Genomic DNA, 27421 nt, shown 5'->3' on the forward strand with positions numbered 1-27421 from the left:
GGTCTTTTCTCGTTGGAACGGCGAAGGATGAGGGGTGACTTGGTAGAGGTTTATAAGATGATCAGAGGAATAGATAGAGTAGACAGTCAGAGACTTTTTCCCCGGGGTAAGACAGAGTGTTACAAGGGGACATAAATTTAAGGTGAAGGGTGGAAGGTATAGGGGGGATGTCAGGGGTAGGTTCTTTACCCAGAGAGTGGTGGGGGCATGGAATGCGCTGCCTGTGGAAGTGGCAGAGTCAGAATCATTGGTGACCTTTAAGCGGCAATTGGATAGGTACATGGATAGGTGCTTAAGCTCGGACAAATGTTCGGCACAACATCGTGGCCGAAGGGCCTGTTCTGTGCTGTGTTGCTCAATGTTCTATGTTCTATGTTCAAAGCCTTGAGTCCAAGTTTAATGTCTTTGGGTAGGATCTTAAATTTGCTAGTCTCCTGCTGTGGGACCAGTACTTGTACAGCAATAAAAACCTGTTTAAAAATCACAAATTCAAAGCTCATATGTCTCTGGTTTGTAGCCCAATTCGTTAATAATGTCCAATTATATCTGCTAATTTAGAAACTTGACTTTCTAGCAATGATCTTTCACAATATGAAAGTTGTGTGGAAAATTGTTAAGAAGTTTTCAGCAAAAGGTTTCACTTCCTCTTCGTATCTCTGAGGAAATCAAATTCTTTAAGTCGCCGGAAATCTTGTTACACTTGCAATTACCCATAAAGAAAAGGGAATGAAGGTTTATCCTGCTCAAAGCAGACCAAGTATACAGCATTTCAACCTGCTATCTGAAAGAGTAGATGGTTTATCATTCTCTTTCTCCACTTCTGAGTTCAAACTATTAATCCTGCCAAGATTTGAGGCTTATATATAGAAATGTATCCTTTTAACAGCTTTTGTTTTTCTTAGAACTGTAACTTGCAACATTTTGGATTAATGTTAATATTTTCTGAATTTCAGTTTCCTTTCTAAACCAATTTTTAAAAACTTTGTCTGTTTTCAGGTGTCTGTTGTTGACAAACAACTTCAGAGCTTCCTACTGTCCTGCCATTCATTGGGTACTCCCTTGCCCTGAAACTCCTTCCTAAGTGTATCACCTCTCACATTTCACTGTTATATTCCATCTGCCACTAATCTGCTGTCTGACCAACCTATCTCCATCTTCCTTTAAGCTAAGACCTTATTCCTTTCTATTGACCACGTGCCCAATCTTCATGTCATCCAGAAATTTATTTATCAGCTCCCCCCCACATCTTTATTGTTTTATATATAAAACAAACAATAAGGGGCCAAACATTGATTACTATGAAATGCCACTGTTCACTGGGCTCCATTTACACAAACATCACACTCTGTATCTTACCACTACCCAGTTTCAGATCCAACTTGCCAAGATACCCTGAATCCAATGTGCCTTTATTGTCTTTATCAGTCTTCCATGTGGGTCATTGTCAAAGGCTTTGCTGAAATCCATTTAAAATACATCAACAGCGTCACCATAATCTACACACCTTCCCCAAAATTTCAGTCAAATTTGTTCATCATGACCTCCCTCTAACAAAGCTATGCTGACTATCCTTGAGCAAACCTTGCTTCTCTAAGTAGAGATTAATTCTTTCCATCAGAATTTTCTCCACGAGTTTCCCTACTATTGATGTGAGACTCACTAGTCTGTAATTTCTTGATTTATCTCTACTCAATTTCTTGATAAATGGACTCTACTCCTCATAATCTCAATCTCTTTGTTTATCAATAATTTATGTATTTATAGGATCATAGCTATATAGAGATGTACAGCATGGAAACAGACTCTTGGGTCTAACTCACCAATGCTGACCAGATATCCTAACCTAATTTAGTTCCATTTACCAGCATTTGGTCCATATCCCTCTAAACTCTTCATGTTTATTCATATACATCCAGATGCCTGTTAAATGTTGTCATTTTACCAGCCTCCACCACTTCCTCTGGCAGCTCATTCCATACATGTACCACCCTCTGTGTAGAAAAAGTTGCCTCTTGGGTCCCTTTTAAATCATTCCCCTCTCACCCTAAACCTGTGCCCTCTAGTTCTGGACTCCACTACACCAGGGGAAAGACCTTGTCTTTTTATCCTACCCATGACCCTCATGATTTTATAAACCTCTAACGTCACCCCTCCGCCTTCGACGCTCCAGGGAAAACAGCCTGAGCCTATTCAGCCTCTCCCTGTAGCTCAAATCCTCCAACCCTGGCAATATCCTTGTAAATCTTTTCAAGTTTCACAACATTGTTTCGATAGGAGGGAGAGCAGAATTGCACACAATATTCCAAAAGTGGCCTAACCAATGTCCTGTACAGCTGCAACATGACTTCCCAACTCCTGCACTCAGTGCTCTGACCAATAAAAGAAAGCATACCAAACACCTCCTTCACTGCACTATTTCTTGCAACTCCACTTTCAAGGAACTATGAACCTGCACTCCATGATCTCTTTGTCCAGCAACACTTCCCAGGACCTTACTATAAAGTGCATAAGTTCTGCTCTGATTTGCCTTTCCAAAATGCAGCACCTCACATTTATCTAAATTGAACCCTATCTGCCACTCCTCAGCCCATCTGATCAAGATCCTGTTGTCCTCTGAGGTAATCTTCTTTGCTGTCCACTACACCTCCAATTTTGGTGTCATCTGCAAACTTACTAATTATATCTCCTATGTTCACATCCAAATCATTCATATAAATGATGAAAAGCAGTGGACCCAGCACCGATCCTTGTGGTACTCCACTGGTCACAGGCCTCCAGTCTGAAAAACAACCCTCCACCACCATCCTCTGTCTTCTACCTTTGAGCCAGTTCTGTATCCAAATGGTTAGTTCTCCCTGTATTCCATGTGAACTAATCTTGCTAACTGGTTTGCTATAAGGAACCTTGTCGAACGTCTTACTGAAGACCATGTAGGTCACATCTATTGCTCTGCCCTCATCAATCCTCTTTGTTACATCTTCAAAAAAACTCAAAAAAGTTTGCGAGACGTGATTTCTCACACACAAAGCCATGTTGACTATCCCTAATCAGTCCTTGCCTTTCCAAATACATGTAAATCCTGTCCCTTAGGATTCCCTCCAACAACTTGCCCACTGCTGAAGTCAGGCTCACCAGTCTTTAGTTCCCTGGCTCTTCCTTACCACCTTTCTCAAATATTGGCACCACGTTAGCCAACCTCCAGTCTTCTGGCATCTCACCCGTGACTATTGATGACTCAAATATCTCAGCAAGAGGCTCAGCATTCACTTCCCTAGCTTCCCCCAGAGTTCTAGCTCTGCCTTAAAATTATTCAAAGTCTTCCACCACCTTTTGTGGAAGACAGTTCCAAAGATTCTCAATTCCCTGTGAGAAAACAAAATCCCCTCATCTTTGTTTTAAATGAATGTCCCTCCAATTTTAAACTCTGACCACTGGTTTTGACAACATGAGATTCTTATCCACATATATTCTGTCAGGACCTATTAAAGATTTATTTTCAATCATGTTGCTTCTTACTATTATAAACTCCAGTCAAGATTAGAGTGGTGCTGGAAAAGCACAGCAGGTCAGCAGCATCCGAGGAGCAGGAAAATCGATGTTTTGGGGAAAACCCTGATTTCCTGATGAAGAGATTTTTAAAAAAACTTTCCTTCAGAGTAAGCAATAACATAAGTTTTCCTCTAGGTTTTTAATTTACTGTACCTACACACTAGCTGTTTGTGATTTATCCGTTAGTTCCCTCACCATGAGCTGTCCACTGGTCAGTACAGCTAGACACAAGTCACAAAGCTTTTCACCATAGAGGAGTACCCACTATGCCCTGTCCTCTAGCCTATCCTTCAGCTATCAGTGACAATATACATGATAACTTTATTTTTCCTAACCTTCTTTTATGCTTATTTTCAGACTTCCAGCCACTCCGCCACCATTCCAACGTTTGTGAATCATGAGGTGTTGAGGAGGTCAGAGTAGTCATTTAGATCTGTGGGAGGTATAATGTAAACAATGGGCAACCTCTGGTGCCTGCTCTCTATGGAGCCATCCCTTAATTGAAGCCTTCAGTGGACTCTGCTGGCTATGCCAAGATGTGGGACATGTGCCAGTCTTGATGTCAGAGATGGTTCAGTCAAAAACATTTTATTGCAAACATCTCGGCAAAAAATTGCAAACTTTTAAATTTCCATCCTAACATTTCTTTAAAAACATCTTCTCTAAAATTAACCAACACAACTGATTTCCAAGCCTTCTCAATCTTAGCTGCTTGAGTTGGTCTGAACCTTGTCATTACCTTCTGAAATGCACATCCAATTACATTCTCACCAACATCAGGCAAGTGGAAAAATAGAGAAGAATAGGCTTTTGTCTAATATTGGTGTCCATCTTGGTGAAAGGTAGATCCAGGACAGAGAATCTCCTGTCTCCTAGATCTTTAAGGAGGACTTCTGACTTCATCAGAAAAGCCAATTATGTTTGCTGTGTATGTGGTGATGCCTAGGTACCCAATGGATACCAAAATAGGCACAATTGTGCCAACAGGTGTCACCAAAACCTCTTGTTTGTTGCTTTAATATTGGAGAGGGTTCTGTTGCTTTTGAATTTCTGTTCAGTGTTCGTAAAGAGTTATGGCATTGTTCTTTGAAGTTTCCTGGTGGGTTGAGCATACACTAGCAAGTTATGCAAGAGTTCATTTAGACTTTGGGTTATACAGTAAAACTAGATTAACCATTCAGTGTGTATATCTCATAATTTTTAATTCCAAAGTTTCCCAAAACCAAAATAGCCTCTTCACTCGCGTACATCAGAGTAACTCTCTCCACCGGAAAATATATAATTGCTAGCGCAATAATGGTATCATTATCATTGAGGAAATTTAGGGCCAAGATGTTATATATTGCACATGCAAAGATACAATGTGCTGTATATAACTATATAATAGTAAACCTTCCATAGATTTCTAAAGTTGATTTCTGCAATATATACTGAAGATATATGGATAGATGCACATTAAAGTCTTATGAGAGAATGTTTTGTAACAATCACTTGATATTCTGCATAGCCTAGTATTAAAGTTTCATTTGGAAACATTTTACAATATTCTGCAACTGACAAAGGAAAAGAATTCACACCTCACTAATGGCTTAAATAATGTCATTAGGGTCAAGCATAAAATATTAGAATAACATACTATTTATTGCTTAAACTTTGCTTTAACTGCATGTGCTTACATACTGGTAAAATTCAGACTTCTCTTTGTGTGATTAAATGATACAGTTCAATCCGGTGTGTTGGGACCTGGCTGCAGGGAGATGGACAATGTACGATGCTCTGTGTCTCCTACTTCAGCATTCGCCATTGCCACAGCAGCAGCAGGACATGGGAGTCCACCATCCGAAAACTCTGGAGTGCAGGAAAAGTTTAGACGAGTTTCAATGGGAGGTAATGCTACCTTCTCCTTTTCATTTTTATATCTTCGAAATGCCAATTGGTTGAAATTATCAAGAGGGATTCCTTGAAGAGCCAAAGCAGGTTAGTGAGCAAATGAAAGAGAAAGACAGCCAGTTACTGCAAATGACAGGTATCCACCTGTGTCTTTGTTCATTGATGCCTTGGCCTCCTAACAGTGGTTCACATATACTCTCCCTCAAACTCACCCACTGAGTGCAGTTTCTGGCTTCCAAAAGGATATTAGGTAACCTCAGCAGATTTCTGTGACTTCTATTAACAAGACAGCCCTTCAATTATTCCCTTATCATTATGAAAGAAGCCATTTCATTGTCACTATCTGACTAAACAAATCAAGACAACCTTTCAGAAATATACGCCTTGTTCTGAGACACAGTTTGTAGGTTGTTCTAAGGTGTAGGGCGAGAGGGGAAAGATGTAAAAGGGACCTAAGGAGCAACATTTTCACGCAGAGGGTGGTGCGTGTATGGAATGAGCTGCCAGAGGAAGTGATGGAGGCTGGTACAATTATAGCGCTTAAAAGGCATCTAGATGGGCATATGAATAGGAAAGGTTTAGAGGAACATGGGCTAAGTGCTGGCAAATGGAATTAGATTAGGTTAGGATCTGTTTCCATGCTGGACGTCTCTATGACTCTATCTTGTTCTAAATGAAAATGTTTTGACTTGTGGGTTGACTTCAAAATCTTCAAAAGTTTGGTTACATTTCTGATTTTCTTTTGGGATTCCTCTATTCACATTTCCTCTACAGTCTTCTATTTTTGAACCATGTTTAATGCTCCCTGGTTTTACTAATATTTGTTTTCAAGTCTGCCTGAGATGAACTTATGCATAATTCTTTGCATTTCCACCTTGTAATTTATGGTGAACTGTGCTAATTTGCATGATTACTCAGCAATGGGTTTCTGGACTCAGAATTATGCTTGCCACTTGCTTAATAGACAAGTGATCATCTTCCTTTGGCAGGGAAGTTTGAAGGCTTTTTTAGAGGATGGATTTGACTCCAATATGACACACACAGGCATAAACATTTGGAACTATTTATCATCTGTGACAGGCCAGATTCTGGTAATGATTTTCATTCCTGATGAAGAGCGTACGTTCAAAATGTAGACCCTCCTGCTCCTCGGATGCTGCCTGGCCTGCTGTGCTTTTCCAGTGCTACACTTTTTGACTCTGACCTCCAGCATCTGCAGTCCTCACTGTCTCCAGTAATGATATTCCAACTAACCTGGCTCATTACTGGACCTGAAAGAGGCAACTACCATTGTAACTGCAACCAGTGAAATTGCAAGACAATGTCTAATAGAGAAGTGTCCAGGTTGTTTGTCTTCATGGGCTCCAAATCAAAGTGTTGTCACATCATATTGCAATTATAAATCTAAATTTTATTTCATATTTTAAAACATCAAGTTGCAATATTACTAGACGATGTACTCAAATTTAAGATTCATACATTAACGAGCAGTAGCTTTAAGATCAGCATTTTGAAAGCCATCAGGCCAATCAATGTCAAACAGGATAAAATTACAAAAACACCATAAACACAAATAAAACTGAAATTACAAACTTCATTGGGCCAGGTTGTCAGATGTTCCATGTATCCCTTGGGCTGTTTTGAACACCCGTAGGTAGTGTGTAGCGCCTAATGTGTAATAAAAGGCAATTAAATTAGGGGACTTCAATTTCCTGAAATTAATTGGTGTAAAGGGTTCAGTGAGGGTGGATTTCTTGAAATGTATTCAGGAGAGCTTTTTATGTCAACCTGTAGAAGGATCAACAAAGTGCAGTGCTGGACCTAATTCTGGGGAATGAAACCAGATGGTGTTTGAGGTGAGTATGGGAACATTTTAGTATTGCATCCACAACACAGTGTGATTAATGTTTGTTATAGAAAAAGAGAATGACGGTTTACAAGAAAGTGTTTTGACTTAGTAAAAGACGGATTTTATTAAAATAAGGGAGGATCTGGTCCAAGTAAACAGGGAAAATCTTCTTAATGGAAAATCCTCAACAGAGCAGTGTGGGTAGGATGATGTTCAAATGTAAATGGGGAGAATACTAACCAAACACATTCCTGTTAGGCTGAAATGGACGAACAACAAGTCCAGAGAATCCTGGATGTCTGGAAATATTCAAGACTGGAGAAGAAAGGAAAAAGAGACTTTGAGCAGACACAAAGGAAGCAAATCAACAGAAAGCCTAGTGATGTTTAGAAAGTGAATGGTCGCAGGGGTGGAGAAATGTTTTAAAAAAAAGCAATTGGGATAATAAAGAGGGAGCATGAGAAAACATTATTGGGTAAAAATTAGGCAGAATCCAAATATGCCCCCAAGCCACTTTTTGGGAAAGGAGCCAGTAAATTACTTTAATTAAAGCTTATGGATCAGATGCCAACCATGTCATGCTGCCCCTGCACAGTGCAGGAGTGTGGCAAATGCCAGTGACAGACCGGACACCTGCACTCCAGTATAACATTGAGAGCCCTCCTACCTACTTGGCTACAACTGTGACCGCAGTCAGCACTGAACTCCAGTAGCTGTGACCATTGCATTTGAAGTCCTTTAAGCGTGTTAAGTGGTTCCCTCAAGGTGGAGGTATCATCTGCAACAGGCCGAAGTTCATCAAGTTATCCAGATATTAAAACCCTCCCCACTCCTATTGTTGGATGTTAAGCATGTCCTTCAGCCACTAGTTAGCTAACTCAGGAGCAATGAATGCAGTCATCGTCCACGTTTGATGTTAATGATGGGGGCCTGACTTAGAGCAGAAAACCTGCTCTTTAACACTCTGTCTCGTTCCCCAGTTGCTGCCAAACCTCTGGAGCAATTCAGGCATTTTGAGCTTTTCTTTTAGATATCCAGCGTTTGCAGTATTTTGCTTTAGTGTTCTATCTTAGCTGAGATTGTTTTGCTGTAGGATTCCAGCATTTGCAGTTTCATCTCGAGATGAAAGTGGCAAATATGTACTGATACTTCTATTGACACAGAAAATGTATAATTCAAGGAAGCCTTACTATTGCAAGTGAAATATCACTGTGCTGGTACACTAAATCTGGAGGATGTAATCCTGGCAGTTATAGCAGGAGACTAGCTTCTATTTTGAAGGATGTTCTACATTTCATGATGCCTTTTAACAGTCTTTCCCAGGCTATCCAGATGCAATGTGTTATTGTCCAGGACAGTTACAGTGTCTAATTTTGTGATACTAACAGCTCCTTGCAGTTCTAAACTTCTGACTATTTTTAACTGAGTGGTGCTCTAATAAGAATGCTTACCTGCACCTGGCTGTTTATCATTGTTTAATCTCCTGAGTAAATTCTGCAGAGAAATGCAATGACAAAGATAACCTGCAAACCTGAGAGCAAATGTTGGATTAGCTTTTTTTGAAGCCTAGTTTTCTGAGGTAGTTTTCCAGCTCAGCGAGCAAACCTACATCCAGAACCTCAACCTGAGCTACAAATCTTCTCAAAAATCGCTTTCTGAAGTAAGTTTGAATATATCCAAAGGTTGAGTGCAGCAACAAAAATTGGCTGCCAAAATCTAGCAGGTGGCATAAGAAATGAGAAGGCAGGAAACTGCGTTTTGAGGTTAGTGCCAGAACAATGCAGCCCTCACATTTCCTTTTTTAAAAGTTGTGACTTGGAAGTGCTGCTGCATGAAGTGGGTGTGAGGAAGGTTTGCCACTTCAGAGACTGTGCTGAACAGAAAGCCGGTAACAAACCTGGCAGTGGATGATGGTTAAGTTCACCTCTGTATATATAATATCCACAGATTTGACAGCCCACATGGAAAACGTTAGCACAAATTATATTGTACTTACATTTTTAGGAGGCATTTGATAAGATACCACATCAAAGGAAAATAAAAGCTCATGTTATAGTGCTTAACATATTGCCATGGATCAAGATTGTTTGATTTGATTTGATTTGATTTGTTGTAGTCACATGCCTACATACAATGAAAAAGCTTTGTTTTGTGAGCAATGCAGGCAGACTCTAGCAAGCAACGAAATACAGATCATAGGGAGCTTAGACAGAGTGAGGCATACAAAGTTATTGTAGCACAGGAGGTGCATAAAGCAAGATCAACATTATTTGAGGTTAGAGAGATCAATGCAGCAGTCTAATGCAGGAAGAAGCTGTTCTTGAACCTGGTAAAAAGGAATCGGGGAGAAGGAATAAATGGGTCTATTTCAGGCTAGCAGGATATCAAACGTGATGTGCCCCAGGGGCCAGTGCTGGGGCCTCAACTCTTTACAATTTATATAAATGATTTGGATGAAGGGACCAAAGATATGGTAGCTAAGTGTGCTGATGGCACAAAGATAGGTAGGAAAGTAAGTTTTGAAGATGACAGAAGGAGCCTACAAAGAGATATAGATTGGTTAAAGGAGTGGGCAGAGATCTAGCGAATAGAGTATAATGTGGGAAAGTATGAAATTGTTCAATTTGGCAGAAAGAATAAAAACAAAGTATATTATCTAAATGGTAAGAAGTTATGGAACTCTGAGACACAGAGAGATGTGCATGTCCTAATGCGCAATTGCTGAAAGTTAGCATGTCACTCCAGCAAGTAATCAGAAAAGCTAGTAGAATGGTATGTTTTATTGTGAGAGTATTGAATGGAAGAGTAGGGAGGCTATGCCTCAATAAGACAGGGCATCGGTGAACCTGCATCTGGAGTAATGTGTACTGTATTGGTCACCATCCTTCTGGAAGAATGCTAATGATTGGAAACTGTTCAGAAAAGATTTAGCAGACAAATACCAAGAATGAGCAGCTTGTCTTATAAGGCAAGGCTAGGCAAGCTAGACCTGTATCCACTGGAGTTTAGAGTATCAAACATAACTTACTAGAACTCGAGGAGGCTTGACTGGGTGAATATTTGAAAGACGTTTTGTCCTGTGGGAGAGCCTAAAACTAGGGATCAAAGTTTAAAATAAGATGTCACCCACTTAAGGCAGAGTTGTGGAAATATCTTATTTTTTTCTGAAGATTGAGGAATTCCTTTCCTCAAAAGACAGTGGATACAGAATCATTAAATATTTTTAAGACAGAGCTAGATAGATTCTTGTTAACCATGGGATTTAGAGATTATCAGGGGTTTGCAGGAAAGTAGATCAGAGGTGCAAATAAGATCAGTCATGATCTGAATAAATGACACAGTAAGTGCAATGGGCCGAGTAGCCTACTCTGTATGCTTGTTCGTAACTGAAGGAAGCAACCACGAGAAAATTACACTATGGTTTTACCAGGTATAGGATGCATATATCTACATTGCAAAGTGTTGCCAAGCAACCTGTCCTAACATTTACTGCTGATTAGCGCAGTTTTTCTCATTTGAACTGCAGTGAATCAGAAACAAGGTGAGATGGACAATCACTTGACATTCCCGAACTGAAGTCCAAACTATTTCCTGAGCATTATTTAATCCCAGTAGCCAACGCCAGTGGGATTGGTGGGAAGTGAGAATATCACATGGCCTAGAAGTAGTTAGGGGCAATCTCTCTCTCATTGGCGATATGACAGTAAGGCTCAACACCAGAGGAGACTTAATTTTTCCCTCTGGGAACCAAGAGCAGTATTTGGTTTTCTTTATTTCCAATAGGAAGGAAAGTAACACTGGGTCATAGAGTTGTCGGAATAAACAGCATGGAAACAGACCCTTCAGCCCAGCTTGTCCATGCTGACCAATATGTCATGATGGATCATGCTGACTTTGCTGAATTTTACCTCGTGCTCAGTAGATTTGGTTACAGCTTAGATTGATGAGTTCCTGGTGCCTTTCTGACTGTTAAATCATCTAGCTGATGTTTTGAACTTCCCAATTGTCAGACAAATAGAGTCAAAATTAATCCCAAGTATGCATTGCTAGCCATGTAAACCCACATGACACACATTCACATATCTCCAATGAGCTTCATGCAAGAATTCATTCTAAGACACGAGCTGCATAATTTATTGTCATTAAATCGAAGACATTTATAATGGATTAGATTCTCTACAGTATGGAAACAGGCCCTTCAGCCCAACCTGACCTCCCAAAAGAGTAATCTACCCAGACCCATTCCCCCTACTCTATATTTACCCCTGATTAATGCACCCAACACTATGGGCAATTTAGCATGGCCAATTCACCTGACCTGCACATCTTTGGACTGTGGGAGGAAACCCATGCAGACACAGGGAGAATGTGCAAACTTCACACAGATAGTCGCCCGAAGTGGGGATTGAACCCGGGTTCCCTGGCGCTGTGAGGTAGCAGTGCTAACCACTGAGTCACCGTGCCATCCTTTATCTTTGGCCTATGCCTTTAACTATCTGCATTTTTAAAATTAGTATTAGGTCAAGACTGTAGAGAATTCAGTTGTGCAGTATCATATTTTGTTTGGCTGCTATTTGGATGCCAAAGAATAAATTGTGCTGTATGGTATGCATGCACTCAGCCCAAATTTTGTTTTAATACTTCATTTGAAAAATGGGCTCACTCATAAAGCAATGTTTTCTCAGCCCTGCATCCAGGTACTAAACTACATTATGTTAGACTTACTATTTTGCAGTATCTTGCAGAGTCTCAGATCCGTAAGTTTCTCTATGATGTGATTAACTAGCAAACTGCTGCTTTTGCTGCATGAAAACATGAGGACAATATATTAAACACTTGATAAAAAACAAGCCCAAATGAATTTTAGCATATTTTCTTCCTATTCCTTTTTCTTGAGACTACATGCAGCTTTTCTTTAATCTCATTTCTCTGGAGACTGTGCTGGCAACCTCTGATTGACTGCCAGCCATTGGGTATTTGCACCTCAGGGTCCTGGATCCCAGGGGAGATTCATTACTGACCATTTAAATGCCTGACTGTTCTTTAATACAATGGGCCTTCCTGAAAGGTGGTCTCTTCCATAGCTCTCCAACCAGCAGGTGAGCCACAAGCCTGTGACCAGTGGAGTGCCACAAGGATCGGTGCTGGGTCCACTACTTTTCATCATTTATATAAATGATTTGGATGTGAGCATAAGAGGTATAATTAGTAAGTTTGCAGATGACACCAAAATTGGAGGTGCAATGGACAGTGAAGAAGGTTACCTCAGATTACAGCGGGATCTTGATCAGATGGGCCAATGGGCTGAGAAATGAGAGATAGAGTTTAATTTAGATAAATACAAGGAGCTGCATTTTGGGAAAGCAAATCTTAGCAGGACTTAGACAATTAATGGTAAGTTGCTAGGGAGTGTTGCTGAACAAAGAGATCTTGGAGTGCATGATCAGCTCCTTGAAAGTGGAGTTGCAGGTAGATAGGATAATGAAGAAGGCATTTGGTATGCTTTCCTTTATTGGTCAGAGTATTTAGTACAGGGGTTGGGAGCTCATGTTGCAGCTGTACAGGACATTGGTTAGGCCACTGTTGGAATATTGTGTGCAATTCTGGTCTCCTTCCTATTGGAAAGATGTTGTGAAACTTGAAAGGGTTCAGAAAAGATTTACAAGGATGTTGCCAGGGTTGGAGGATTTGAGCTATAGGGAGAGATTGAAGAGGTTAGGGCTGTTTTCCCTGGAGTGTCGGAGGCTGAGGGGTGGCCTTATAGAGGTTGACAAAATTATGAGGGACGTGGATAGGATAAATAGACAAAGTCTTTTCCCTGGGATGGGGGAGGCCAGAACTGGAGGGCATAGGTTTAGGGTGAGAGGGGAAAGATATAAAAGAGACCTAAGGGGTACCTTTTTCATGCAGAGGGTGGAACATGTATGGAATGAGCTGCCAGAGGAAGTAGTGGAGGCTAGTACAACTGCAACATTTAAAAAATATCTGGGTGGGTATATGAATAGGAAGGGTTTGGAGTGATGTGGGCCAAGTGCTGGCAGGTGGGACTAGATTGGGTTGGGATAGCTGGTCGGCATGGACGGGTTGGACCGAAGGGTCTGTTTCCGTGCTGTACATCTCTATGACTCTAAGTCACCTCGATTAAATTCCACCTGTTGGTTTGAGATACAGGAGTAGTAGTTTTAGCTGTACATTTGTCTACATCATTTGATGTTTGCCATTATCATAGTTTGACAGAAGAAATGCTTTAGCAGAGTACACGATTTGCCACCTTCAAAATCTACAGAAGAACCACACCTGTAGCTGTAGAGCATCACAACATGTTTTCGTTCCTCAAGGTAATGCAAAGATGTCACTGTGGAGAAGTAATGAGACCTGTTGTTTCCACCAAACTGACATCCTCACTTATGTCATCATTCACCATTTTCTTCCACTGCCATCCCAAGAGTTTCACATGTGAAGTTGCAAACTAAAAAGCATTTATTAACAATTTACAATATTTACAGAGAAATGGTTCAGTGACTACATTAGAGCCTTCTTCCCTCCCATGCCTGTTCCATGTGATGGGGCATCTTCTAACCATATACGCATGTGCACACACACTCTCCACCCACCCCACCCCACCTCACCAGGCACGTCTGTTATTCTACCCATAAACTATTCCATAACGAACTAATCACATTTATATTCTACTGCCCCTCACAAAATGGATAGAAAAAGAAACAGAAAACTACAGGGAAGAAAATAGAATAAATTATCACTTGATTACATACAAAATGAGAAATAGATACCGGAACAAAAGAGGTGGCCTAGAAGAGAGAGGAAAAAGAAGAAAATAATAACAATATGAAGCAGAAGTAGAGGATTTTAGAATACAATTTGGTTTCAGTCTTTGAGAATCAATAATAAGCACATGGCAGGGTAAGTACATGACGTCCCTACTTATGATCTCCATCCCAAAGTTACTTTAAAACAAAGAAATTTTGCATATCTGAATGTCAAACTAGTGTTGCATCCTGAAAATTACTGTTTGATACTGACAAGCTATCCCTACCTCTGGGCCAGGAAGTCTGAGTTCAAGTCCTGCCTACCCCAGATAATAGTTTTGAACAGGTTCTTTAAAGCAATAACTTATCTATTGAGTGAGATTGGACTCTGACTGAATGACCAACATCGAACTTCACATTGGAAAATAAATCATGATATCACCAGGATCTGTTTGAGGAGAATTGCCCACTCTCATGGTAGCAGCAAGTTAAGTTTTACTATGCAAATTTAGTAATTTCATAACATAATTAATTGCAACTGAAAGGATCACTGATATTTTTCTGATTTGTCGAGGCTAATGGCACATCAGAGAGTCACAAGATGTCCAAAGATTTATGGTGAATTGGAGTTTTTGGCCTTGTTTCTTTTCACTGCAAATTTTCTAATTTTTTTTCTTCCATCAATGATGGGTGTGTGGATGCATCATGATATTTTGGTCACTTGAGCACTGATATGTCATCAGGAATATTTTGAGCTTAGCAAATGGAAAATCTCTCCACCCTATATTTGATTTTGCATCATTTTTTCTCTAAGTTTCCTTTGAATTGATAGTCAATTTAGGAAACTTTACAGAGAAATTCTATTGTTACTGTACACAAAGCCACTTGTTTCCTTCACCGAGCACTTCTGTCTGCTAATCAGAAGCTGACACTGAATCTAAACATTTTTGAGGCATTGTTTCTACTGTGATACTAATAAATAAAAACAAAATTTGTTATGCTAAAACTGTTCTTTTTTCCCTTTTTTTTTGTAGGATTTAACAACTCAGAGCGCATGTGCGACAAAGAATTTATAATACGAAGGGCAGCTACAAACCGTGTTTTGAATGTCCTTCGACACTGGGTTTCCAAGCACTCTCAGGTAAAGAATTTTAGACCATTTGACTTTGAGAATAGTGTACACAATACAAATTCAAACAACGTCTGTTCAACAATGAATCTAATTCCCACAATGTGCTCACTTTGCTGAGAAGTGGAGAATACAATTGGTTTTCTGTTGTGAAGTTCCGTGCGTACTTCATTATAATGGGGATTACTCAAAAATTAAAATGTTCCTTTCACCAATCTATTTTTGGATGTTTGGATTGTTGAACTAATAATCTTATGAATTTAGATCTGTTTAATTTCAGTGGTGAACATGGGAATTGCGTACTGTTGGTGAAAATACTTTTGTACAACTAGAGAAAAGCACAACATCACTTAGTTGACCATTGTAAACTCAAATGTGGGTAGAAAGTAATGTGAGGTGTGCCATAGGAGGTCAGCAGCATGCTGATTTCATGCTGATACTGCCAACATGTACAGAGAAATATTTAAATGAGCTGAGTGAGACTAATGTAAGGCAGTCTCGTCATGATGTGTTTCCCTAAAATTAATCACCATACAAGGTTTTTGAAAGCTGCTACAACTTTCCAACTAATCCTGTTGAAAATGATGCAAACTTAGTTTTTCAATTGTACAACTATGCCAAACACTTCTCAATATATTAGCACTTCTCTCTCAAATGTTATAAATTTTGCCTGATATTGCACAGGGTTTACAGAGCCATTCAGGGATAATTATAAAGGAAGAAAGAGCTATATGGTACTTTGTACAATCATTAAGCATCTCAAAGCACTTCTCAGTCCAATTAATTACTTTTGAACTGTAGTAATTGTTCTAATGACTCAACCCATGGCCACTAATATGTGCTCAGCAAATGCCTACAAATAGCAATGTGATAACCTTGTCTTGATCTTAAATGAGGGGTAAATATTGCCCAGTACACCAGAGAACAGTCTCCTATTCTTCTTTGAAAGAGTCCTATGGTATGTTTTACATCCGTACCTCCAACTGCAGTAATGCACTTGAATGTTAATGTAGAATTTTTGAACCCTGGAACAGGACTTGAACCCAGAACCTAAAGATATGAGGCAAAAGGGCTACCTATTGAGTCACATCTGTCAAATGTTGGTGTCATTGATAATCCAAAATGAGCTTTTCTTTCCTTCCTGAAATATGAAGATAAATTATCATAAAAATAGTAAAGTCAGGTACATTAATGTCTGCACTGGTTTGGGACATAAAGAGATTAATTTCTTGGCAATAATTTAGTGTTGTGAATTCAATAGGATGCCTGCTTTGGACAGATGTAGTTTAGCATCAGTGGTAACAAAATAAGTTCTTCCTTGTAATTTCAAACATTTTACTTCCACATTTACTTATCCTCAACATAAATAAAATTAGGCTTGTTATCGAGTACAGTGTTCATTGGGACATTTGGTTTTTCTGGCCATATACAGTAATGAGAATCAAGTCCCCTGTTGGAATCTCAATTTTTCTTGGTTTCATTTTGGATACTCATTTTCTATTGAGAAAGCTGATCCAGATGACAGTTATAATTCCCAACATGACATTAGTTTAATTGTTTAAGGAAGTGTTTGCTACGTAATGTTGCAGAAAGGTTGCAATTATGTAACCACTCTCTCTCCCTCTTCACCAACCCCGACACACACACACACACACACACACCCTCCACCTCCACAACAAAACAATGAAGGAAACATTACATGTGATGGCAACTGATTGTCCATATTTAGCTTTGATGGATGGTATTACGTCAAGATGGATCTGATGATGTATATAACCCTTCTTCTAGCCATTATATTTTGGACTTAAATATCTGAAGATTTTGCTTTACCCAGTCATTACTTTTCATTTGAAGAATTGTTGAGAAAGGGAGAAGGGTTAGCTTGGCAACTCTATAACGTACAGAAGAGTCCAATTCTTAAAACTGCTGAAAGAAAGTGTTGGACAATAACTCTAGAAACTTAATGGCGCTGTGCCTATTTTTGTGGTACTAAACAGGCACCTCATCCTTCAGTAAAATGCTTCTTAAAACTAAAGCTGAGGATCTTTGTGCCTAGGACTCCACCCTGATTAACTTGGGGCTGAAATGGTTGAACTCCAGTAAATACAACCATCTTACGTTGTATGACTCCAACCAATGGAGAGTTTTCCTCTTTGACTTCAATTTTGCTAGACTCTTTATCATTGTACTTTGACAAATGCCTGAATGTCAAGAGCAGTCACTCTCACTTCACCTCCAGTGTTATTAAGGTTAGGAGCTGGGTGGCCTTGATGGAACCAACATGGGCATGAGAGTGCTACGTAATTTTGCTGTTGACCATCACGTTGCTGATCTTTGAAAATAGACTGATGCGCAATTTGGTAATTGCACATTTTGGATTTGCCCTGTTTTTTTGTGGACAGGACATACCTGGATAATTTTCCACATTGTCAGGGAGATACCAATGTTGTAGCTGTATTGCAACAACTTCACTATGGGTGCGGCAATTTCTGGACAGCAAGTCTTCAGTACTATTGCAGAATGTTGTCAGAGTCCGTAGCCTTTGCAGTATCCAGTGATTCAGTCATTTCCAAATATCAGATGGAGTGAATTGAATTGGTTGAAATCTGGCATTTATGATCCCACAGTCCTCTGGAGAGGCTGAGATGGACGACCACTTGGCACTTCTGGTTAAAGTGCAATCTCAATTCAAGCCGGAAATATATAGACCACCATGTTATATTTGGCTTCTGCAGAGTCATACAAAGTAGAATTCAGAGCTAGTTAATGAATATTATGATCCTATACCTCTTGGAGAACTCTATTTTGATTTTGATATGGCCTAGGCCTTTGTACAAGTTATGTCAATGTTAAACAGTTGGCAGGAAGAGTGCATAATTTGTCCAGGTCTTAATTCTTTCCACAGGTGGCCATTGGTTGGTTATATATCTAGCATATGCTTGAGAATAATGGAAATGGCATGGATTCAATTTCTGTTCCCAATGCAAGAAAATGACTCAGGATGAAATATCTGACAAGGAGGCATGGACCTGCCTTGGGCCTGATGATGATGATGATGATGATGAATTCGTCCTAACAACACTCATGCTGTTATGTTTGATGCATTGTTAGAGAGAAATTTAAGTTGCACAACACAAACAATGACAAATTAATTTCAGCGGAAGTGAGAAATCACACTGTTGTAAAGTTGTTTTTGTTTGCTTTATGTTACCTCTGATAATCATTTTCAGTCCCAAAGAACCTTGCACAGATTGTACCACAGACTGGCTCATGGAGACTAAATCACACATAACTGAGGCACATAAAACTGAAATACAGCAAGATCACTTCATCACAGTATCAGAAAATACTGGAAGAATGCAGCATCCTTGGTAAAGAGGAAAGTAAAGTTAATATTTTTGGAGATAACCCAACATCAGAACAGTCAGGTAGGCAGTTTTTCTTGTCAGTCACACTGCACACTGTGCATTAATGTGACTGCATTGATGGAATTGCATTTGATTAGGGTCATTTGAGCAAAATTGTCCAATATACATTTTAACAGTTCCTGATCTCAAAAATAATGTCAAGAGGCAGAACAGATTGTTCACCTTTGAAAAAAAGAATACACTTAATGTTGCAGTTTAAATAGATATACTGGTTTCAAATTGACCGATGGATAATCTAAATTGTGCAACTTTTCCAGCCTTTCTGTATTTGATGGGTTTTTTTTGCCCTATCTATTCTAATGACTATAAAAATAAAAAACAAAATATGGAACAAGGTAGTTTCTATCCTGCAATAACATCCTCCAGGGATTATGATTTTTATTCTAGAATGCTAGCAAAGCCTTTGACTGAATCTGATTAATGAGAAGCAGTGTTGGTTTGCTTGAATTTGAGTTTGGACAGGGGCTTCTCAAAATCCATGGCATAAAATTATAATTGCCTTAAATTTTAAAGCAAAATGTCAGATCTGTTCTATAAGTATCATAATTTATTTGACAATTTGACAATCCCTTGTGGCACTAGGATACTTTCAACTTCTGACATTATGTTTATAATACAAACAGATTGTAAAGGAGGTAGGATTTGAAAACCTATTATGGTAGTGACTGAATTTAATGATGGGATTGAATCCGATGTAATCTGTCTCATGAAAATGGATTTACAAAAACCCAAAGAAATAGCATCCAATAAAATGCAAAGTTTACCGCATTTTCCTTTATCACAGAGACAAACACACCCAAGGAACTTTTTTGTCAGTTCTAATTTATATGAGTAGGTCCAGCAATGTTTTGCGGTGATTGCATTCAAAACATTGAAATGAATGAATCACCGTCTCTTCCAGGATACTTGAAATTTATCGTCTTTAAATCAGAGCTGGAAAAGTGGTTTCAAATATTACTAAAATATTAATGAAGTATTTAAGAGTTGTACAAGTCAATATGTTGCAAACAAGCTTTTATATCCGTCAGCTGAGTGGAAATCAACGTCTTACTATTCAACTGCATGACTGCATCCACTTCCAGTCACACACTTGCAAGGAGTGTGATTGTTGTGGAGAAAGTGCTGAGGAAATTGATTATGATGTTGTCAGGAACAGAAAATATGAACTGTGAGAATTTATTGGCTTGGCTGGGACTATTTTCTTTGGTACAGAGGAAAGATTTAGTTGATGCATTTAAATTATGAGGTGTAAATATAGAGTGGATAGGAAGAACTTGCATTCCTTAAAGCAGATTAATACAAAGGAGGCAGAAATTTAAAATAAATGTTCGAAGAAGTAGAGGGGAATTAAGGAGAAATTTTAAATTCAATGAGTGTTGCTGGTTTCCTCCTTATTATTTGAGAAATAGTAGAGGTAGAATGTTTCATCATTTTACAAAATACTTAGATATGCAATTAACATTTTCTAACTTCCAGAGCTATGGGACGAGAATGAGATTAGGCTTGATCATTCTTTATTAGCTGATGTCCATACATTATTAACAAAGCGTACAAACTTATATACATTTGTAAAGAGGAAGGCTATATGACTGCTACAGACCCTTCATCAGAACCTGGTGTTAAATGAGTTGCTCATGATTAATGGAAGCAATGTCAGCCAAAGCTGAACTCTAGGATGTGTGAATTAAACCCACAAAGAATAGGAATAGCTAAGGTTAAGGGAAAATGGTTCAAACTTGTTTTGGTGTTTGGGATTTAGCAGTGAGTTGTAAAAATACATTAATCCATATCAACATTCAGAGTGCCATCTTTTGGTAGTATTTGTTTTTACAGTCTGGGAGAATTTGTTTAAATGGGTTCAAATGTTAGATGCTTTGCTTAGTATTATTAGCATGATGCTTTCATGGGATGGTTCTGTGGAGGGGAGGACCATTCTTTTCTGAATCAGGGCTGCATGACCTTACTACTTTATTTGAAATTACTTTGCTCACAAAAATAATTTTCATTTTAAAGCAATCTTTTTGCATTCTTTCTATTCACTTGTGGGCTGCTGGCATCACCGGCTGGCCAGCATATATTGCCTGTCCCTGTTTGTGCTTGAGGTGATGATGATTTTTAAAAATTCATTCATGGGATGAGAGCATTGCTGGCTAAACCAGCATTTATCACCCATCCCTAATTACCCAGAGGAGTGTTAAGAGTCAACCACAGGTGTTGCATGTAGGCCAGACCAGGTAAGGATAGCAGTTTCCTTCTGTAAATGACATTAGTGAACCAGATAGGTTTTTCTGAATATTGACAATTATTTTTATGGTCATCATCAGATTTCTAATTCCAGATTTTTATTGAATTCTAATTCCACCATTTGCCATGGTGGGATTCAAACTTGGCTCCCAGAACATCACTGGGATTTCTGGATTAATTGTCCAGCAATAATACTACAAGGCCATCGCCTCCCTCCATAAGCTGCCTTCTCGAACCGCTACAGTACCCACGCTGTTGGTAGATCTACAATTAAGGTCATTAAGGAAGAGGTTCGAGGGTTTTGATCCAAATGAAGGAAGAGCGATATTTTTTCAAAACAGGATGGTGAATGGCTTGGAGAGGAAGTTGCAAATGGATGATGTTTCCATGTATTAGCTGTCATAGGACATAGAACATTACAGCACAGTACAGCCCCTTCGGCCCTTGATGTTGCGCCGACCAGTGGAACTAACCTGAAGCCTATCTATCCTATACTATTCCATTCTCATCCATAAGTTTATCCAATGACCATTTCAATGCCCTTAAAGTTGGCGAGTCTACTACTGTTGCAGGCAGTGCATTCCACACCCTTACCACTCTCTATCCTTGTCCTTCTGGATGAAAGTGGCCATGCGTTTGGAGGTACTGTCATAGGATGTTTTGTGAGTTGCTGCAGTGTGCCTTGTGGATGGTACACACACTACTGCACTCTGTTAGCAGTGAAGAAAGTGAATGTTGAAGGTGGTTGATAGGGTGCCAATTGTGCAGTTTGCTTGCTCCTGCATGGTGTTACATTTTTTGTGGATTGTTGAACCTGCAGCCATCCAGTTAAGCAAAGAATATTTCATCACATTCCTGATTTGTGGCTTGTATGTGATGGGGAGGCTTTGGGAAGACAGGAGGTGAGTTACTCACAGTAGAATTCCTAGCCTCTGACCTCCTTTTGTAGGACATGGTGTGGACAATATCCAGGCTGGGCAGATAAGTGGAAAGTGAATATCACAATGACCATCTCAAATAAGAGAGAATCTAATTAGCATTCTTTGGTGTTCAATGGCCATCAATGAATCTTCCACGAGCTGTAAGTTAGCATTAACCAGAAACTGAACTGGACTAGCCATAAAATTGTTTGAAGATTGGCATCAATGATAATGCAGACTTCAAGAGGAGGACAAGATGGATCCTGCAGTCTCACTTCTGACTGAAGATGAATACAAATGCTTCACTCTTATTTTTTGCATTGATGTGCCATGTTTCCCCATCAGTGAGGATGGGCATATTTGTGGAGTTGCTCCTTCTGTTCATTCTATAATCATCCATCACCATTCACATCAGTGTGTGGAAGGACTGCAGAGTTTAGCTCTGAACCATTGTTGTGGGATTATATTCAATGTTGCTTCAACTGTGTGGCATGTGCTATCACTATGCCACCGGTGGTGAAATAAGAGCTTTGAATCTATTGGTAACACTGCATGAATTAGGGTTACAGCAGTAGATAGAGCTGAGGCAGGAGCCAAGTCCAATGCTATTACAAAGACAAGAATAGTTGCTCTTTGTGATTATGCAAGTATGTGGTCAGGATTGATTTTTAAGCCAATTGAGCAATCAAGGATACAAACAGTTTGGCTTTGTCTCAGACTGCGCCAGGGAAGGAGGATAGAGTGTGGAGGGCAAATAAAGTCAATGGCCTCAGTATTCCCAGTATTTAATTGAACAACATTTCTGCTTATCAAGTACTGGAAATCATGTAAGCAATCTGATAACTTAATAGCAATGGAGGAATTGGGAAATACGATAGTGAATTGATGGTGAAAGTCACTGGTGTACAGTTAAAACTAATGCTCTGTTTTTGAATGATCTTGTTGAGGAACAGCATACCAATGAGAAAAAGAGAGCTAAGGATAAATTACAAAAGCTAGCCAAGGAGCCTTTGAGCCATTCCCCCTACCCCTGCAACACACACCCAAACACATGCACAAACATACAAACACAAACATGCAAACATCCCAGCGGGGGTGAGTTTTTAGTTGGATGTGCATGTAAAATGGCTAAGCTCCTTTATCAGGCTATTTCCTAATATGATGGGCAGTTAAACCATCAGTCAGCAGCCCCCCCTCCCCCAACCTTAGGCCTACTGATACTAATAATTAATGGGTAGTTAAGGGACTAATATCTCCTTTGCTACCATAATGCATTGGGTGGAGGAGAGGAGAAGAAAGCGGCTAGCCTACCTTTTCAGTCTCAGGTGAGAAGGCAGGAAGGAAGGAGGGGAGTTTACCTCATTTGAAGGTTACTCCGGCGTCCATGTTCTGACCTTCCGGGATGGTACTTTCCATCTCTGGACAGGCAGAAGTTCCACATATGTTAAGGTCACCCCTAAACTAGTCTTTTTTAAAAGTTGATTTTCTTTGTCTTTTCCATCAGGGAAATATTCTCACCCCCAAGCTCCCATAAAATTTACCCAGCAGTGCTAGATCTGGAAGAGAAGCCAGTACAAGTGATATTGTTGCTGCAATTAATGAAAATAAAACTAGCTCGTAGCTGTCCAATCCAGCTGGAGAGGTGTACGAGGAAAAGGAGAATATATATAAGGCTGAGGAGAGCTGGATTATCCCTTGGACAGTCACACAGAATGCCATGTATATATTTGATAAGCACCATACTGTGATAACAATGGAAACGTAATTGGAGGGATTCAAAAATGGAATTCTGGAAAAGATAGACGTGGATTTGGGAGATAAGGAATAGAAAGGAAACGTTCAGGAGATAGGGGAATAATTTTCAAAGATGTAGGACCAAGGATATTTTTTTGTTTTGAGAAGAGAGATGATGAATGCAGATTCAAAGGAGAGGGACAACATCAGAAGAGCAATTTGGATAAGGCTTCCATTCTAGACCTGATCTTTGCAGATTGCTTTTTGCACGTGGTGTCAAAGCATTGGAAATGTTGTTTGTGTATGGTTAATATGTAGCAATAGTCAGGGACTCTTTTCATTTGATATTTTTCTCCTCTCCGGCCTCAGAATGCCAAAGTCAATTATGTAACCTCTACTGTTGTTGCCCTGGTTGATATCTGCTAACTGGATAAGGAACTGTGTCTGGTGCAGCGAGTGCAGTTATTTTTAACTTGCCGCCAACAGAGTTTAGATCCTGAACAGTTTGATTTTATAAGATTGCAGCATTTACAGTGGCAGACAGCAGCCTAATGCCCAATAACTAAATATGATGGGTAGGCTTGAATGATAGATAGGAGTTCATTATTCAACTGGATAGAGACAGGAAGCTGGACTGATAGCATGTTATAGCTTTTTATAGATATATTTCATGAATATGCAACCATAATATATCCCAAAACAATTGGACTTTTGACTAGCATTCATTTTTGTATATAAAAATAATGCCTACAAATAGTGTGCACCTGCAGGTTCCCGTTTCTAAAGCATTGCATGAACCTGAGTGAATGGTAACAATTATACCATTGTTGTGCCCCTGCTTTTAAATGTGTCAAAGCAAACCTGGCATTTTGATCATCTTATGTCCTTTTTAAAACAAATGTTATTTTGCCACATGCACTCTGGCGATTTTCTTTGTGTTAGTAAAATGTTAGAAGTTTGCATCTGTAGATGTGTGCTCAGTGTACACATGGTAATCTGTACATATTACTCCAGTGTTTATAGTTACCAATGATTCACATCATAGACAAATGCTCTAGGACTTCCCTTAAGGTGGTGGTAAGATATTTGCAGGATGGTGGAATTTTGCTTAATGGTATTAGATGGATTTTGTGATGGAAACGGATTAACATTATTAATGAGCCTGTTATTATTGTTTCAAGCTGTAACTTAACCATGTTTGTGGGTGAGACTATGTGAAAAGGTAAAACCTAGGCCAGAGAATTGAATTCTGCTTTACCCCATTCATCTAGTAAAACTAAGTATGTTCTTGATTATTAGCTAATGTCTTGTCTCTGGGCAAAGGTTATTATGGTTGATTTAATATGTGAATTTTTGTTATATATTTCCCTATCATACAGAACTTTAAACTGAAAAAATAAATTCCAATGAAATTAAATTTCTGTGGCATTGTAATTCCAGAAGCACTTTGCTGTACTTTTTTTACAAGCCAACATTGGGACACGTCATTCACCACCAGAAATCAGAAATTAATTGGAAATGTCAGCATGCGTTCAATTTAATGTGTGGTAAATCGTAGGTATCACACAGTTGAACTTGTCACAGGTGTTCTAACCATTGGGATTACTATCTGGGAAAACAAATTTGCAAAATATTACACGTTAGTATAAACCAAAGAACTGCAGATGTTGGAAATCTGAAACAGAAACAGAAATTGTTGGAGAAACTCTGCAGAGTCTGGCAGCATCTGTGGAGAGAAAACAAAGTTAATGTTTCAAGTGCAGTGACCATTCTTCAGAACAGTAAAGTTCGCCCTTCCCTTATCCGTTAATAATTCACCATACTTCATATGAATGACCATGGTTAAGTGGTTTTCACTGAATTTTGCAATTACACATTCACGACAGAATGTAAGAGCTGCCAATATAATTTGCAGATGTTGTTATGACCCACTTAGGAAGTGTAAATATCCTCTCCTTGTCCCACTTTTCCATTGGCCACCAGAAAGTTTGAATTTGAAAAAGGAGGTGATATTGCCAAAAATATTAGATTATATATAGCTCCATTTGGAAACAAGGCAGTCAGGTTCCTTTAACAAATAAAAAGCTAAGTCATTTAAAAAAAAAACTTTAATATGTACGGCACAGAAAGAGGCCATTTGGCCCATAGTGCATGTATTGGTCATAGAATCATAGAGATGTGCATTGCAGAAATAGAGCCTTCATTCCAACTCGTCCATGCTGACCAGATACCCTAACCTAATCTAGTCCCATTTACCAGCACTTGGCCCATATCCCTCTCATTCCTTCCTATTCATATATCCATCTAAATGCCTTTTAAATACTGCAACTATACCAGCCTCCAACACCACCTCTGGCAGCTCATTCCATACATGCACCATCATCTATGTGAAAAAGTTGCCCCTTAGGTCCCTTTTATATCTTTGCCCTCTCACCCTAAACCTGTGCCTTCTAGTTCTGAACTCCCCCACCCGACGGAATAGACTTTGTCTATTTATCCTATCCATACCCCTCATGATTTTATAAGCCTCTGTAAGGTCACCCCTCAGCCTCTGATGCTCCAGGGAAAACAGCCTCTGCCTATTCAGTCTCTCTCTATAGCTCAAATCCTCCAACCCTGGCAACATCCTTGTAAATCTTTTCTGAGCCCTTGCAAGTTTCACAACGTCCTTCCAATAGGTAGGAGACAAGAATTGCATGCAATATTCCAAAAGTGGCCTAACCAATGTCCTGTACAGCCACAACATAATCTCCTAACTCCTATACTCAATGCTCTGACCAATATGGAAGCATACCAAACACCACCTTCACTATCCAATCTCCCTGTGACTCTACTTTCAAGGAACTATGAACCTACACTCCAAGGTCTCTTTATTCAGCAACACTCCCTAAGACCTTACCATTAGGTATATAAGTCCTGCTCTGATTTGCTTTTCCAAAATACAGCACCTCATATTTATCTAAATTAATCTCCATCTAAGATTCCTCAGTCCATTGGCCCATCTGATTGAGATCATGTTGTACTCTGAGGTGACTTTCTTCACTGTCCACTACACCTCCAATTTTGGTATCAAACTTACTAACTATACCTCCTATGTTAACATCCAAGTCATTTACATAAATGACGAGAAGTAGTGGATCCAGCACCGCTCCTTGTGGCACTCCACTGGTCACAGGCCTCCAGTCTGAAAAACAACCCTCCACCACCACCCTCTGTCTTCTATGTTTGAGCCAGTTCTGTATTCAAATGGTTAGTTCTCCTTGTATTCCATGCGATCTAACCTTGATAACGAGTCAAACGCCTTACTGAAGTCCATATAGATCACGTCCACCATTCTGCCCTCATCAATGCTCTTTTTCACTTCAAAAAACTCAATTAAGTTCGTGAGACATGATTTCCCATGCACAAAGCCATGCTGTCTATCCCTAATCAGTTCTTGCCTTTCCAAATGCCTGTAAATCCTGTCACTCAGGATTCCCTCCAACAACGTATCCACCACCGATGTCAGGCTCATCGGTCTTCTGTTCCCTCGTCAACAAGGACCTGACTGCACTAATTGGATTTTCCAGTTTTTGCCCCATGCCCTATAGGCTTTTGCAATGCAACTGCATATCAAAATGCTACTTAAATGTTACAAAAGTTTCTGAATCAATAACCCTTTCAGGCAGTAAGTTCCAGTCTTTCACCATCCTCTGGTGAAAAATTTCTCCTCAACTTTCCTCTTGGCCTTCTATCTCTTACCTGACATCTAATATCTCGGCTACAGACTCCACCACCATTGAAAAAAGGTGCCTTTCTATCCAACCTATCTCTGACCATTTGGAATCTCAAGCTCTCCCTCTTGCACTATTTCTCCAATACTCTATCCTTTGCTCATTACTCAATGGCATCAGAAAATTATTACCTCCAAA

The 27421-nt window shown here is 39.4% G+C and overlaps 1 protein-coding gene across 2 annotated transcripts in view; it reads left to right on the forward strand.

The window, feature by feature from the left end:
* Positions 1 to 27421, forward strand: part of rasgrf2b (Ras protein-specific guanine nucleotide-releasing factor 2b) — a 229148-nt gene that overhangs the window by 163462 nt on the left and 38265 nt on the right. For both annotated transcript variants that reach the window (XM_043708239.1, XM_043708251.1), the window contains 2 exons: positions 5272 to 5436; positions 15090 to 15196. In XM_043708239.1, the coding sequence (XP_043564174.1) occupies positions 5272 to 5436; positions 15090 to 15196 (272 nt within the window). The remainder of the gene's footprint in view (positions 1 to 5271; positions 5437 to 15089; positions 15197 to 27421) is intronic.

This window comes from Chiloscyllium plagiosum, chromosome 2 (genome assembly GCF_004010195.1).
Source record: "Chiloscyllium plagiosum isolate BGI_BamShark_2017 chromosome 2, ASM401019v2, whole genome shotgun sequence".
NCBI classification, from domain to species: domain Eukaryota; kingdom Metazoa; phylum Chordata; class Chondrichthyes; order Orectolobiformes; family Hemiscylliidae; genus Chiloscyllium; species Chiloscyllium plagiosum.